Consider the following 16,096-nt stretch of genomic DNA (forward strand, 5'->3'; position numbering starts at 1 on the left):
CGTGGAGCGGTCCTGGCCCACGGGAAGGCTCGCTCCCTGGCACTCCTCGTCCCACACAGGCCTCCCTCCGGACCGGAGTCCGCCCAGCAGAGCCGAGCTGGAACAGGGAAATAGCTTGCTCTGCACTTTTCATGAACTCTAATAAAGAACCCGGGGGAAAAAGGCTAAGTGAGTGGTAGAGGACCCAAAAAAAAAAAAAAAAAAAAAAAAAACAAACCTGGCCGGGGGGGTAATATAAATACAATCTGGGAGCAATATTTATTAATTAAAACTATGTCTTATAGTTTACAAAGATGCTAATTAACAACAAAAGTATAATTGACCTTAAAATCCTCAGTGCACTGAGGCTTCACGTCTCCTCCAGAATCCTGAAGTGTGCTGCAGGCAGTGGGGCCGGGCCGGGGCACACGGGCGTCGCCTGCGCTCAGGGACCACCGTCTTCACCACGCAAGGCTCCTGGTCTCCTTCGGAAGTTCCAACCCCCGGCCTCCACTGTTCTCTTCCTGCCCCCAACAATTCCAGCTCCCAGAAGGGCCCTCAGTTTTATCGTCGGGAGAATCTGTTCTTGAAAGCTTTTATCGTCTTGGCCATCATCGGGGCAATTTCTGTAGAAAGAAACCGGGCAGTCGCTTTAGATCTGTGGCGGCGCAGACACGCGCCGGCACCACCGGGGTCTGCGAGCAGCGCCAAGCCTTTCCCCTTTCCGCTGTGCACCGGCAGACAGACGGATGCCATCAGTGAATCTGCTGACACCGCAACAGAGGCGACAGCACAGAGCGGCACTCGCTGAGGACCTGTGGGCGGGGCCGCTGCTCTCACCCCGGCCCCCGCAGGGCCCACGGTCACTGTGTCAGGGCAGAGCTGGGGTTCCCTCCTTGCCAGACTCGGCAGTAATCTAACGTGGCCTCGCAGATGTCCAATCAGTGACCAGCACTCCCGCCGTCCCTCATGCTGTCCAAGTCCGAGATGAGCCGCACAAACTCCTGACTCGCAACAGGTGAACCTGATGCTTGGGCCCAGCCAAGAACACAAAATACTTAAGTCAGGACTCCCTTGGGGATCCTGGGGATCGTGCATGCACCCGTGGGCCGTGCAAAGCCCACAGCTCCTTTGGGCTGGCCTTGCCAAGGCAACCTCAGGCGGCACTCAAGATTCAATACATCTACAGCAGGCTGATTTGTGGGTTGATAATTCTGCATGGGACCAGCGAACAATGTTATACATATCCAAATGGCCCTTGGCAGAAAAACGGTTCTATCACAGACTACTGCTGGTCTATGGTAATGAAGCTAATAAAGTAAAAAATAGATCCAAAAAGAGAAAAAAAATATTTAGAAGGTTATAAGACTCAAGTAAGATGTTACACTTAGCTGTCGGTAGTAACGACCACTTCCCCAGAGAAACAGGCTCATGTTACCTCCAATACTACGATCTCACACCATCGCCGACATGGCGGGGTGGGGAGGAGGGGCCGCCGTGCAGCCCAGCGCCTGGGAGGCGTCCTTCAGAAGCGACACACACCCCCCCCCCCACCCACACACACAGGACGCAATGCAACAGTCGCTGCATGCAGGGGGCTCAGCAGGAACCCGAGTTACTCACTCTTCACAGTTGGCTTGCGAGGATCGTAGGAAACAGTGCTGACCACTGGCGCCAGGTGGGCACTGCTGGTGCTCGGGCCGTCGTAGGCCGGCTCCTCGGGGCTGGCGTTAAAGCTGTTGCTGCCGGAGGTGTGGCTGCTTCCGCCGGTGTACGGGGCGGGCTTAATCCTGTAACAAGAACACAGCTGGGCGGTCACGAGCAGAAGAGATCTGCCCTCAGCACGGACAGTGTGGTTCCTCCTGCGGCTCTGACCGGCGGATGCGGGCGCCCTGGATTCTGGTGGCGGCACAGGGATGGCTGCTGCATCAGCCTTTCAGAATGAATGAGAGCCTCAACTCTCACTGTTTCTTTTTTTAATGAAGATAATATTTGAATGTCAGAGAGAGAGAGATTGATCTTCCACCCGCTGGTTCACTTCCCATACGGCTGCAATGGCTGGGGCTGGCCTCTCCCATGGGTGTAGGCACCCAAGCATCTGGGCCATCTTCCACTGCTTTCCCAGGTGTTTTAGCAGGGAGCCAGGTGGGAAGTAGAGCAACCAAGACTCGAACCAGCATCCACACGAGATGCAGGCACCACAGGCAGCTGCTTTACCCGCTGTGCCACAACGCTGGCTTCATCTCCTTTCATTTCTTAGGTTCCGGACTCTCTTCTGAAAATGCTCATGTAGGGGCCACACTGTGGCACAGCAGGCTAAGCTTCTGCCAGGCTGCTGCAGCCATCTAGGGAGTGAACCAGCGCATAGAAGACCTCTCTCTCTCTGTCTTTCCCCTTCTCTGTAACTACCTCTCCAATAAATAAAATTTTTAAAAAATTTTTTAAATAAAGAGAAAATGTCTATGTGGCTTAGATGCAATAATTTTGCTTAAACAGGGAAAAGGAAAGCCAGTGAGTGCTTCCGCTGTGCCGGGTCCTGTGTCCAGGTTAATCCTGACAGCCCTAAGGCACAGGAAAACAATCTGCCTTATGCTGCTGTCCAGGAGTCCAGGCTCGGGGGGCAGAGCGTTGAGCTGGCCGAGGGCCATCCCCACCATGGGCGAGTTGCTTCCCGCACCCACGGCTCCCTCGCAGTGGGGAAGACGACCTCCCAGCTCTCTTCCCCAAGCAAGAACAGAGCGCTTACTTGATTCTGTCAGCGACAACTGCTCCTCCCGTTCCGAACTTCTCCTGCCTCCTTCGGACGTCGCGAGGCGGCTTGGCCACAGAGTTGACGAAGGCCATCTTTGCTTGTCTGCCTGTGGAGGAACATGGAGCTGCCCACCTGCCCATGCGCCTCCTTGAGCAGAGACGCCATCTGCAGCGGTCCAGGTCCCCGGAGCTAGAGGTTGTTCATCAACCCAGAAAACCCCAAGGCATGGAAGCATGGGCTGTGGCAGAATGAAACCACCCCCGCTGGCCTCTACACTGCAGAGATCAGGGGTCCCCGAGACCCTGCTGCCCACCACTGCCACCGCCGGCCCCTACCTTTGGGCTTATTGGCGTGTGCAGACTGGATATTCTTGGTCAGCACTCGTAACCGCTGCTCTCGGGCGTCCTGGAGGCGCAGGTACATCTCCCGCCATGACTCATATTCTTCTGGTCTTTCTTCCTTAAAGTCTCGGTGACAATGAATTTTCCATAATTGATCTGTTTCTTCTATTAAAACCTGAAATCAAACCAGGATATTTCTTGCATATAAACACTCTTAAATATCCCTTTTCCAGGGGTGAGAGTTGTGGCATAGCAGGTAAAGTTGCTGCCTGCTCTATTTCCTATCCAACTCCCTGCTAATAGCCTGGCAAGAGCAGCAGAAGATGGCCCAAGTGCCCCCAGCATTCACGTGGGAGACCATGGAGACATTCCTGGCTCCTGGCTTCCATTTGGCCCAGCCTGGATCTTTGTAGCCATTTCCGGAATGAACCAGTGGATGAAAGATCTGTCTCTCCCTCTCTGTAACCGTGCCTTTCAAACAAATGAAACAGGGGCTGGCATTGTGACATAGCAGGTTAAGCCTCTGCCTGCTGCACCAACATCCCATAAGGGTGCTGGTTCAAGTCCCGGCTGCTCCACTTCCGATTCAGCTCTCTGCTAATGGCCCAGGAAAGCAGCAGCAGATGGCCCAAATGCTTGGACCCTTGAACCCACATGGGAGTCTTGGAAGAAGCTCCTGGTTCCTGGCTTCAGTTGGCCCAGCTCCGGCTGTTGCAGCCATCTGGTGAGTCAACAAGCAGATGGAAGACGTCTCTCTCTCTGTCTCTCCCTCTATCTGTAACTCTGCCTTTCAAATAAATAAATAAATCTTTAAAAAAAAAAGGGATTTTTTTAAAAAGACTTCTTTAAGAAGCTTTTGGTCTTTATAGTAGTATATTAAAATACCACAACACTAGGAAAACACTAAACTACTAAATTAAAAAAAAAAAGTTATGTGGGAGGCACTATGCTAGCAGTTTTTGGTTGGCTACAAGAGATAAGCCAAGAACCAGCTGCATCATCTTCCCTAGGAGAGCAGGCAAGGGTCGAGCTGAATGAAGTCAAGCCCAGGGCTTCCCGGCACAACCCTGCACTGAATGGCAAGGAGGCCGCAGGGAGGACGTCAGACCTCGCAGAGTGAGCGCACAAACGCAATCCGACAAACACGTCCACGTGGTGGGGAGGACTTCTGGATGGATCTGGATGGTTCCAGAAAAAGACCCCCGCACACCAGTTTGTGCTCTTTCCTATACACTAGGCACCTGGCTGTCCACACAAAGCGCTGCCCCCTGCTGCCAGGACCGTGCCCAGCTCAAGGGAGGTGCTGGGCGTGTGCGTCACGGCCTCTGCGTCTCACCCCGACTCCAGCCCGGGAGGCCCACTTGAGCAGTCGGCAGCAGGTGCTTCAAAACATGCCAGCGCAGGGGCCCGGAGGCAAAGCAAACGTGCCCAGGACAGCGACCCGACTGCCGCTCTGCCCTTCGGTCGCGGCCGATTCCAAAGAGACAAAGCGGTCTCTGGAGGCGCGGAGCAGCGTGCCGCCCTCTTCCCACCCGCACGGGGCACTCACGTGATTGTACTCCTCTATGCGGTACAGCTGGTCGGGAGTGCACCTCTCCAACACGGGCTCCAGCACAGAGTAGGGGACTCCCCCCACCTCGAAGATTGCTGCAGAGAAACCAAAGGTGAACGCGCCGAATGGCAGCCAAGCCTCCCAGCGCTGCCACGCACGAGCCAAGAGACGCGGGCCACTTACAGTCGATGTTGTTCTTAAGGACTCGGATGCACTGCTGGTGCAAGGTCATCATCTTGGGGAGATAGGCACATTTGGAACCAGAATACACCTGCATCTTGGAATTCATTCTCCGTCCAGTGAACCCAGCTTCTTCCTCGTCCTGGGGTGAGGAGAATGCTAGAGGGCAAGAAAAATCAGAAAGGGAATGACAGAAAGTCCTAAGTGCTCCAGCGAAACTCCCTTTCACCCAAGACCACAGCCTCTCCCTTCCCTTCCAAGGGCAGCCAGTGCTACTGATTGCTTGTGGATCTTTATAAACAGTTTTCCCCTTATTAATCAATTAGTAACATGCTCATGACACCACTGCTTTGGTGACTGAACACACTGCAGAGATCCTTCTGTGTCAGTGCATAAAATTCCAGTTTTTATGGCACCTAAAGACCCCACGGTGCAGACAGACCATGATTTATCCATTGACCCCCTGCTGGTGGACTCTGCTGTGGCTTCTAGTTCTTTTCCTATTAAAACTACAGGTCTTTTTTTTTTTTTTCCACTAAGACAAAAAAATCACACCTAGCATAAAATACAGGGATGCAAAGACTAGCAGCAGCTAAGATTCATTGGACACTTACAACTGAAAGGCCTGAAGCTAAAAGCTTTACTGGAAAATCAGTTTTAAATCCACTAAATACGATTATGAGGCAAATACCATATCATTCCCATTCACAGAATGAGACTAAGGCCCAAAGAAGTTAGAACACTGCCCACGGTCAGACAGCTTATAGAAATCAGAGCTGGGAGGCTGGCACTGTGGTGCAACAGACTCGGCCAATGCCTGTAGCTCTGGCATCCCACATGCGAGTCCATTAGAATCCCAGCTGGGGCCGGCACTGTGGCGCAGCAGGTTAAAAGCCCAGTCTGTAGTGCCAGTATCCCACATGGGTGCCGGTTTGAGTTCCAGCTGGTCCATTTCCCATCCAGCTCTCTGCTGTGGCCTGAGAAAGCAGTAGAAGATGGCCCAAGTCGTTGGGCCCCTGCACCCACGTGGGAGACCTGGATGAAGCTCCAGGCTCCTGGCTTTGGCCTGGTCCAGTTCTGGCCATGGTGAACATTTGGGGAGTGAACCAGTAGATGGAAGACCTAACTCAGCTTTTCAAATAAATAAATCTTAAAAAGCAAAAAACAAGGGGCTGGCGTGGTAGCATAGCAGGTAAAGCCACCACTTGCAGTGCCAGCATCCCATATGAGTGCCAGTTTGAGTTCCGGCCGCTCCACTTCTGATCCCGCTCTCTGCTATGGCCTGGGAAAGCAGAGGAAGTTGGCCCAAGTGCTTGGGCCCATGCATCTGCATGAAAGACCTGGAAAAGTGATCGGTGCAGCTCCAGCTGTTGTAGCCATTTGGGGAGTGAACCAGTGGATAGAAGACATTCTCTCTCTCTCTCTCTCTCACTCGCTCTCTGCCTTCGTCTCTCTGTAACTCTGCTTTTCAAAAAAATAATAAATACATAAATCTTAAAAAAAAAGAAAAATCAGAGTTGGGACTCAAACCCAAGCTGTCAAACTCCAGAACCTACACTCAGGAAGTGCACCAAAAACCTGATGTTACACAATTGTTATGGTAATAGATCACAAACGAATTAGTAAGTCTTTCTCTTATTTTTTTAAACAAAGATTTATTTATTTATGATTTGAAAGGGACAGTGCCTGCCCCATGGCCTTTAAACCGCTGTCTGGGATACTGACATCTCACATCAGAGTGTGGGTCCGAGTCCTGGCTCCTCTGCTTCCAACCCGGCTCCCTGCCGACGTGAACCTTGGAAAGTAGCCAATTGATGGCTCAAGTACTGTGCTTCTGCCTTCCACGCGGGAGACCCTGGAGTTCCTGGCTCCAGCCTGGCCCAACCCTAGCTGTTGTGGGCATCTGGGAAGTGAACCAGCAGATGGAAGACCTCTCCCCACCACCTCCCATCGCTCTGCCTTTCAAATAAACCTTCAAACAAAACAAACAGAACGATATAGAAAATTACCTTTTCGCTTTGGCTGGAAGGAAGAGATCAAATCGAGGGAAGGAAGTGGACGGTAATTGGTCTGGATCATGGGCAGGGGGAGGTCTGGCAGCGCCGGTAACGTGTCTGTGGGGACCTGCAGGAAGAGAGCCGTGAAGGGACAGCGCGGTGACAAGCACAGCTTCCCGTCCCACGGCGGGACTCAGTACACGGCACACAGCACACGGCACAGGCACGTCCCTGTTGGAGGGGCCCATGATCGGGAAACAGACTGGGACAGCTCAGAAAGCACCAGCTGCCCTGGCCCTGAGAAGTTACGGCAAGCAGATGGCACGGGCCCTCAGACACCAGCCGGGGAGCGGGGGTGGGCTGCAGGGTTACCTTCTTCGGCTTGGCTGAGTCGGCGCTGGCTGCCGGCAGCTTCTCCGTCTGGTTTTCATTCCCCTTAGGCAATTTCCGAGCTGGGCCCGAGTCTTTAGTGCTTTTAGAGTCGCTTTTTTTCAGCCCCTTTTCTCCAAGTGCTGGGGCCGACGTTTTCACGACCTTCTTCTTCTTCTTCTTGGGCTGGTCGTAGCTGAGGTACGACTCAAAGGACATGGTGGGCTCCTCAAAGCCGTCCTCGGCATCCTCCTCTCCCGCCTTGGAGGCCTTCACTCTCCCGTCTTGAGTCTTCCCCTTCCCCCCCTTGCCCGCGTCCACGCTGTCTGGACCGGGCTTTTTGTCCGATTTGGTTTTCTGCGAGTCTCTGTGCTTTGGCTTTTTAAGGTGGTTGTCCGAAGCCACCTCCAAGGAGGGGGCAAACTTCTTCTTGTGGCTGCTGCCCTCTTTTTCCTTCTCTTTCTGGGAGACACCCGAGGGCAGCTTCTCCTTCGCACTGTCACCCGAGAGCGGCCTCCGGCTGTGAGATTTCTCTTTGCTTATGGCACAGGCCTTCTCCTCGGCCTTGGCACCCCCAGGGCGCTTCTCCTTGTGGGAAGACTTGTGCTCCTTGTTTTGGTTCACAGCCTCTCTCCCCTGGGGCTCACCCAGGTGCCGCTCCTGGCTGATCCCCAGTCTGTCCTGCAAGGCATGGCTGTGGCCTTTTCCAGGCTTCTGGTGTGGAGCAATGGGCTCGGGGTCCTGGTCCGGGGACCTGTAATGGTCCACGTACACCTGATGAGGACTGGCAGAAGACAGGGGGGACTGCACGTGGCCATAATCTGAAGACTCGTGGTCTGAGGAGTAAGCGGGCGACACCCTGTGACACCGCTTTCTCTCGTCTCTCCTCTCGTGGCTGTGGGAGGCTTTGTGGGGTCTCTCCAGCTCGGCAAGCTTCCTGTGCTTCTTCTGTCTGGGCTCAGGGCTGCAGGACTGGCTCCCGGAGACCTCCCAGTGCTCCTGGTCCTCTTCCTCCATCTCCTCCTCCTTCTGCAGAGCTTCCCGGGGGCGCTTGCGGGAACTGCTCTTGTCAAAGTCCTGCTCATCAGGCTCATTGTTTCTAAGAGGAAAGGAGAAACAGATGTGAACCTTGGTGCGGCCCTGAAGCAGAGGCAGAAATGAGATGAGGAGAACACTGGCAAATGGAAGGTGATGGGTGTGACCACGACATACAAATTAGTATCTTGTGCACAGGAAAACACCTGGAGATCTTTTTCCAACCTAGGGACGTATTTAACTTGTTACTTCAAAGGGGGGCTCTGGTTTATATAGCTCACAACTATATACAAATGCTTTTTAAGAAAATATAAGAACCACATCAAAGTATTAATAATGCTTATCTTTAAATAATAGCATTATGGGGCTGGTGTAATGGTGTAGCGGGTAAAGCTGTCACCTGTGATGCCAGCATCCCATATGGGTACCAGTTCGTGTCCCAGTTGCTCTACTTCTGATCCAGCTGCCAGCTAATGTGCCTGGGAAAGCAACAGAGAGTGGCCAAGTGCTTGGGACCCTGCAGCCATGTGGGAGACCCAGATGAAGCTCCTGGCTTCAGCCTGGTGCAGACCCGGTATTAGCAGCCAGTTGGGGAATGAACCAGCAGAGGAACGATCTTGCTCTCAGGTGTAGCAGGTAAAGCCCCCTGCTAGTTGGTCTGGGAAAGCAGCGGAGAGAGGTCTAAGTACTGGGCTCCTGCGCCCACATGGAAGACCTAGAAGCGCCCAGCACCTGGCTTCAGATTGGCCCAGTTCTGCCTGTTGCGGCCACTTGGGGAGTGAACCAGCAGATAGAAGATCTCTCTCTAACTCTGCCTTTCAAATAAAAAATCTTAAAAGAAAGACCTAAATCTTTAAAAATAAATAGAAATATAAGATATGTTGACTCATTCTATTTTTTTTTTAATATTTATTTATTTGAAAGTCAGAGTTACACAGAGAGAGAGGTCTTCCATTTGATAGTTCACTCTCCAATTGGCTGCAACAGCCAGAGCTGCACCGATCTGAAGCCAGAAGCCAGGAGCTTCTTCTGGGTTTCCCATGTGGGTACAGGGGCCCAAGGACTTGGGCCATCTTCTACTACTTTCTCAGGCCATAGCAGAGAGCTGGATCAGAAGTGGAACAGCCAGGTCTTGAATCAGTGCCCATATGGGATGCTGGCACTTCAGGGCATTAACCTGCTACACCACAGCATCAGTCCCAACTCATTCTATTTTAATAATACTTTCTGGGCCCAGCACTGTGGCATAGCAGGCAAAGCTGCCACTTGTAACACCAACATGCTATATGGGTGCCGGTTCAAGTCCCAGCTGCACCACTTTCAATCCAGGTCTCTGCTACTGCACCTGGGAAAGCAGTGGAAGACGGCTCTAGTCCTTGGGCTCCTGCATCCACATGGGAGACCCAGATGAAGCTCCTGGCTTCACTTTGGGGAGTAAACCAGCTCATGGAACATTTCTCTTCTCTCTCTCTCCTATCATTCCTTCTTTGTAACTATGAGTTTTAAATAAATAATCTTTAAAAAATGTATTTTCTTGGGTGACAGGGACTCAAGTACGTCAGTCACCATTTGCTGCCTCCCAGGTGACGATCAGCATGAAGCTGGGTCAAAAGCAGAGCCACTGGAACCCAGGCACTCCAATATGGCATCTGGGCATGCCAGCAAAAGTTGTCTCCTAAGACAGTTACTTGAAATAAGAAGGCAGAGTAGGGACAGCATGGAAAACTGGCGCTGCGTGAGCTGACAAAACACAGCTTTTACCGTTCCACAGGAACCAGCTTCTTCCACTGGGCCACGAGCTCCCTGGCAAAGCCGCCGACGTGTTCGTGTTTCCGCAGGCTGTTCACCGTCCTGCCAACCCCGGTCTCCTGCACGTTTGACAGAGGAATTGGCGGAGAGTCACCAACTAGACTCCCGTTTTTTTTACAGAAATAAGGCCTCTTGCCTTGAGAAACCCAACACACAGCACTTCTTTCCTCAAACAGACTAAGCCCCTTTGTGCCCATGTTTCCAAGTCTCCGTGACACCCGGCAGCACAGTGTACCAAGCACAGAGGGGTCACAACTTTCACAGTAACACCAGCAGTGACCACGGCAGGGGCCGGGCGCCCAGCGAAGGGTTTGGTAGATGGTGCAGGAGCCAGTCTGCAACGTCCAGGCAGCAGGGTCAACCCACTTCACCAAAGTCCCAGAACTCGGATCTGGATCCAGGATTGGAGAAAGCCAATACTGTTCTAATTCATTTAAATTTTGGAATAACTCTCACGCAATACACAATTCCTCATGTTAAACAGTGGAACTCACTGGCTTCCAGGACACTCACAATACTGTGTAACCATTACTACCAGCGAATTCCACAACAGGTCCACCTCCCCCAAAAGTCACCCTCTTCTTCCCCATTTCCCCAGTCCTTGGCAAGCACTACTCTGCCTGTCCGTCTGTGTCTGGGTTTGCCTCCGCTGGACATTCCACAGGAATGGAAGCATGCAGGATGTAGTCTTGAGTGGAGGCCCACGCCCTTAATCTCCCCCTATGCTCTTTCCAGCGGGAAGGGGGCAGAATATAGTCATAGAATATTTAAAGTTACACAACTCTTACCGCAAGGATGTCTACTGTAATAGGCAAGGCGGAGAGTTTCTTCAGATATTTCAAAAGCTGCAGAAGGAATAAAACAAACATCAAGTTTCTCTAAAGTCATAATCATATTCGCTGGGGCAAGTAAGCACCGTATCCGACGGTCAAGTGCCTACGCAGGGCCGACTATTATTTTACAGTAGCAAGCAGTGATAATAGCTATTTTACAGTTGTGAAAACAGGTCCAGAAAAGTCAGGCCCAGGATGCTAGTGGGGTAGGAGTCACTCGGGTCTGTGGCTCTGGATCAGGAGGTTACCCCAGAGGAAGCAGCATGTGGATAAGAGAATCAAAGCTGTCAACTCTGATCAAAGTCAGCAGCGTCCATCATTCCGCTCCAGTTTTGCTAGGGTACCGTCTTAGGGAAATCAGGGCCCAGGGAAGGTGTAAGAAAACCCTGGCAGGAAGAGGACAGGGTTCCGGAAGGGATACACTGTTTCACAGGACTGTTCCTTTGATATAAATGGGAAGCAATTTCAAGTTGCTACAATCAGAGCTTAGCTGCTGAGGACACCAAATGCCCAAAGAGATGAGAACAGCAACCTGGGTTTGGACACTTTCTCTCGCTGGGGTTCCTAAAACTAGAGGCACAAGTGGGTAAGATGGGGCTCCAGAGGCAGGGCAGGCTTCCCTGTCTGGCTCATCAGCCCCTTGCCAGGAGATCTTGCGCAAGTTAGTAACCTCCCTGAACCCTGGCTGCTGCTTCATCTGAAAGCTGGGAACCGGAGCCTATGCTGAAGTCGCCAGCTGTGAGGAGCCACTGAGACAACCCATGTGTGGGCCTTAGTCACAGGCCCAGGACGCTGGAGACAACCGTGCTCACTGTGAATCTTTTCATTCATCAACAGACAGCTTTCCAAACGTTTCACTCGTGTGGCCTTCGGTATTCCTTAGCCAGCTCCTGGTCTACCTCTGCCAAGAGCCATGTCAGCCATACCTTTCTCCAGGAAAGTGACAAGAGTTAAATATAACAAGACCTGTCCTTTTTAAAAAAAAAATGCTTTAATTTATACAAAGAGAACAGATTTCATATAACAAGAGCTGTTCTTTTTCCATGTGTTGCCCAGGCTATAACCAGCATGCCACATTGCCGGCAGGTACAGTAACAAGTATATTTTTCTGGTCATTCCACTCCAATTATTACTTCATAAGGTCGCTAGGCAAAGCCATCAGCTCACAGGTGAGAATCTTGTTTGGGAACAAGCAGAAGGCTATGTGGTTTATCTAGGGAGTGTGAAACTCCAAGGCTGAGAGAAAATTATCCACCACTTCAAATTCTATTATTACCACCCAGGAAATGGTTGCTTACTTCTTGTAACCTAAGCTATGAGTGCAAAGATTAATACCAATTCTTTTTCTTAAAGGAAAATTCAGACAATCACTAAACATGTTCAGAGTAAGTACTTCTCCCCTAATGCCATGCCCAGGAAGGGAAGGGGGAATACCTCCATCCCATCCACTGTGCGCTGGCTACCACGCCAAGTTCTTTCCCATGTAACCACGTTTGAGCCTCACTAACCATCTCTGTGAAGTAAATATTATCCTCCCCATTTTACAGATATTGAAACTGAGTAAGGTTAGGTAACTTATCCAACATGCCAAGAAGCACCCCATATAATAACTGTCAGGACCAGCGTTGTGGTATAGTGGGTTAAGCTGCTGCCTGCAATGCCAGCATCCCGTATGGATGCCAGTTTGAGTCCCTACTGCTCTACTGCTGCTCCAGGTCCCTGCTAATGCACCTGGGAAAGCAAAGATGGCTCAAGTCCTTGGACCCCTGCACCCATATGTCAGACCTGGATAAAGCCCCTGGTTCCTGGCTTTGGCCTGGTCCAGCCCTAGCCATTGTGGCCATTTGGGGAGTGAATCAGCAGATAGAAGCTTGAGTGTGCTCGCGCGCTCTCTCTCTCTCTGCCTTCCAACTAAAATAAATCTTTAAAAACTAACAACACTGTCCTTAGGAACAGCAGCGTAAGTGGGACTGAGCAGAGCAGCTCCTCCTCGGGGTGACGTTGCTAGAGTTCAAGTAAACATAGCAAAGGCAGCCACTGAGGTGGCCAAGAATCCCAAGACCTCTACGGAAGCAAGGATGGGCCAGGAGGCCCAGAGCGGGTGTTTATCCCAGAGCCGAGCACTGGCTGCAAGAATGAGTGCTGCCTTCCTGTGTCAGCAGGAGCGGCCTAAGCAGACACAGGTGATTCAGCCCCACAGAGAAGAAAGGCTCCACAACCCCATCGGTTTCTGCAGATGTCAAGAAAGAACAGAACAGCAAGGCAAAAGCACACTGGGCATCCTCAGGCAGCTGCAAACTTGCTGTTACCAAACCAGGCACCTTGCAAGGGTCTGCATGAGAAAACACAGCCCAGCCCATGCTTAGGAATTTCAGCTGTTCCCTGCACACTCTTTCAAGCCACAGAGCAAAAGTCTTACTGTTGACCCCTAGTTTTTTATTAAGACTTTATTTATTTGAAAGGCAAAGTTAGAGAGAGAGAGAGAAAGTGAGAGAGAATCAATCTCCCATCTGCTGGTTCACTCCCCAGTTGGCCACAACAGCCAGGGCCAGGCCAGACAGAAGCCAGGAGCTTTCTTCGGAGTTTCCCACGAGGGTGCAGCTTGGTTTTCTGCAAGCATTTGGGCCATCTCATGCTGCCCTCCCAAGTGCATTAGAAGGGACCTGGATCCAAAGTGGAACAGCTGGGACTCAAAGTGGTACCCATAAGGGATGCCAGTATCACAGGCGATGGTTTTACCCACTACACCACAGCGCCAGCCCCTGATCCCCTAGTTCTCCACCTACCATCAATCTGTGTCCTGGACACATTTTGTTCAAAATGTAACAAAGGGTAGGTTTTCACTTTATCAGCCATGAAAATCATTTCCAAGTCAAGAGCAGGAACAGAAACTAAGTGGCCCTTAGGGCAGGCATCTGGCTCAGTGGTTGAGACCCGGCTTGGAATGCCCCCATCGCTGTCGGAACACCCGGATTCAAGGCCATCCAACTCCGCTCCAATTCCAGTTTCCTGCTAGTGTGCAACCTGGGAGGCCGTAAGTGATGGTCCAAGTACTTGGGTCCCTGCCACCCTTGTGGAAGATGGGGATGGAGTTCCTGGCTTCAGCCTGGCCCAGTTCTGGCTGTTGCGGCCATTTGAGAAGTGAACCAGTGGAAGGAAGATCTTTCTCTGTGTCTACCTTTCAAGTAAGATGCAATAAAATCTTTAAAAAGAAAGAAAGCCCTGGACAGCCTGATACCACCTTCTCCAAGTAAGCTGGATCACAAGATGAACTTGAGAAACAGAGTTAAACACCCATGTTTAATACCGCAAGATCTGCAGACACGGATGCAGAATCAACGCTTTGGCTAATAATGGTTTGAACGCAAGGTCTGGTTGCAAATTCAACACTGCTACATAATCATCTGGCAATTTCAAGAAGAACCTGTGGGAGCTTGTTGGGTTAACAGAGGTAGGGAGGGAGGCCAGTGTGCCAGCTTGCAATTCTCCCTCTGCAGTGAGCTCACGTCTCAACGCCAGCTATCACGCCCTCTGCACAAGCGACCTCCGCATTTCTCCTCCTCAAACGCTCACTTCACAATCCAAAGCCCGAAGTTCAGGGCGATTTCCCATCTGGGAAGAGAAAGCCCAAACGCTTAAAAATAACAATAATGGTTCCAGTGAACCTGCTGGCTGATATCGCAGGTCTATCAATGACTAGTAAAAAGCTACTCCAAGATGTAAATTGCAATGGAAAGAACAACATGACAGAGTAGTTTTTTTTCCTGAATCTGATAAAAATGAAGACCAAATGGGGGGGCGGGGCTTAGATAAGATCGCTTTAAGGTCACAGTCCTTACAGTGTTTAAGAAAACAAACCAGAGCTCAGAAATAGACTGCTTGTGTTGCATCCGCAAAGGGCTCCCGCACGGAAACCTGTCCGTGCGCCTGGCTGCTCCGCACCGAAGCCTCGGCACGGCGCAGAAGGCGACGCAACCGGACACTTTCGAGTTTTTCCCGGATCCCTAACATGGCTTCCCCGAGTGGAGGCTGGCGATCCGCGGCGAGGAGGTCCCGGCGTGGCCCGGCCCAGGGGGGCAGCGCACCGCCCTGCGCTCCGCCTGCCCACTTGGGAACCAGGTGGGCAGGCAGGGGGTCCTGCGAGGGGCGATCAAGAGAGGCGCTGGGGGCCCAGCGTTGCCGGGCAGCCCAGGAAGCAGCAGGTGGGGAGAGGGGCTGGGCAGATGCCGCCGCGGGCCGCTGAGGCTGAGCCCCGCCTCGCTCGCCGTTCCCTCGCCCCCCGGGTCCCGGGCGCGGAGCTGCACTCCCGGGGACTGCGCCCCCGCCGGACGTCCCCACCCCCGCCCGCAGCCGCTCTCCCAGGGACACCGAGACACCGGGCAGCGGCACGCATTAACTTCGGGGGGGCGGGGGGGGAAGAGTTTTAAAGGAAAACAAGTTCGATCCAATTAAAAATGGTTGCCCACCCTCTCGGCGGCGCCGAGCGGGAGCCAGGAGCTCCGAAGCCCCGGGGCCGCCACTCGGGCCGTCTACGCAGCCCGAGTTCGCGGGAGGGCATCGGGCGAGGCGGCGGCGTCCGGTTCCGAGAGGGGCTCGCCGGGGTCGGGAAGTGGCAGGGCCGTCCCGGAGCAGAGGGCCCCGTGAGCCCCGGCTCCGCGGGCAGCGCCGCCTCCCCGCACCGACGGCCGCCCGTGCCCCGAGCCCTCGGCCCGCGCCGTCCGCCCGGCAGGAAGCAGCTGGCGCGGGGAGCGCTCGGGACCCGCGGGGCACGCGGCGTTCGCCCCGGAGCTTGCCGCCGCCGAGAGCCCGCGGGCCACCCGGCGGGGCCGGGAAGGAGAGGCCTGGGCAGCCGAGTCCCCCGCACGGCGCGTGGGGAGCCGCCGGGGGCCGCCAACTTGGCGACCCCCGGCCCGCGAGCGCGACCGGGCCTGGCTCAGGGTCCCAGCCCCGCGACCCCCGCCGCGGCCAGGCCCGCGACCGTTAGGGTCCGCGCGGCGCCAACGCCCGCCCGCCGCGCCGCCCCGCCCGCTCACCTTCTTAGGGTCCGGGTTCGCGGCCAGGCGCGCCTGCAGCCGCTCCACGACTTGCAGCGCCGACTCCGCCGCCATCGCTGTCACTGGCGCGGCCTCCTCGCCGGAACTGGGCTCGCGTCGCGTCCTCGGGCCGCAGCTCCGCCCTCCGAGCATCCCCGGCGAGACGGAAGCGCGGCCGGCCCCTTCCGGGCCTCGGCGGGGGCGCGGGACCCGCGG

The 16,096-nt window shown here is 53.5% G+C and overlaps 1 protein-coding gene across 1 annotated transcript; it reads right to left on the reverse strand.

Annotated features, from left to right (window-relative positions):
• Positions 1-230: 230 nt before the first annotated feature.
• On the reverse strand, positions 231-15,988 carry ELOA (elongin A). Its single transcript, XM_051856697.3, has 11 exons — positions 15,881-15,988; positions 10,803-10,859; positions 9,967-10,073; positions 7,174-8,269; positions 6,814-6,928; positions 4,808-4,963; positions 4,622-4,719; positions 3,067-3,247; positions 2,726-2,837; positions 1,603-1,769; positions 231-605 (listed from the first exon to the last, which is right to left on the reverse strand). Exons 1-11 carry the CDS (start codon positions 15,953-15,955, stop codon positions 544-546), a joined length of 2,226 nt encoding a protein of 741 aa, XP_051712657.2. The 5' UTR covers positions 15,956-15,988; the 3' UTR covers positions 231-543.
• Positions 15,989-16,096: the final 108 nt, after the last annotated feature.

The sequence above is a fragment of the Oryctolagus cuniculus genome, chromosome 7 (assembly GCF_051225735.1).
Source record: "Oryctolagus cuniculus isolate XC-2025 breed Fujian yellow rabbit chromosome 7, ASM5122573v1, whole genome shotgun sequence".
In the NCBI taxonomy this organism is placed as follows: domain Eukaryota; kingdom Metazoa; phylum Chordata; class Mammalia; order Lagomorpha; family Leporidae; genus Oryctolagus; species Oryctolagus cuniculus.

Bases quoted from the DNA above. Each gene is read 5' to 3' on its own strand.
- ELOA (XM_051856697.3), bottom strand. From the start codon at position 15,955: ATGGCGGCGGAGTCGGCGCTGCAAGTCGTGGAGCGGCTGCAGGCGCGC. The intron at 4,964-6,813 runs GTAATTTTCTAT...CTTGCCCTCTAG, and splicing joins CTTCCAGCCAAAGCGAAAAG to CATTCTCCTCACCCCAGGAC. The intron at 606-1,602 runs GTGAGTAACTCG...TTCTTTCTACAG, and splicing joins TCGCAAGCCAACTGTGAAGA to AAATTGCCCCGATGATGGCC.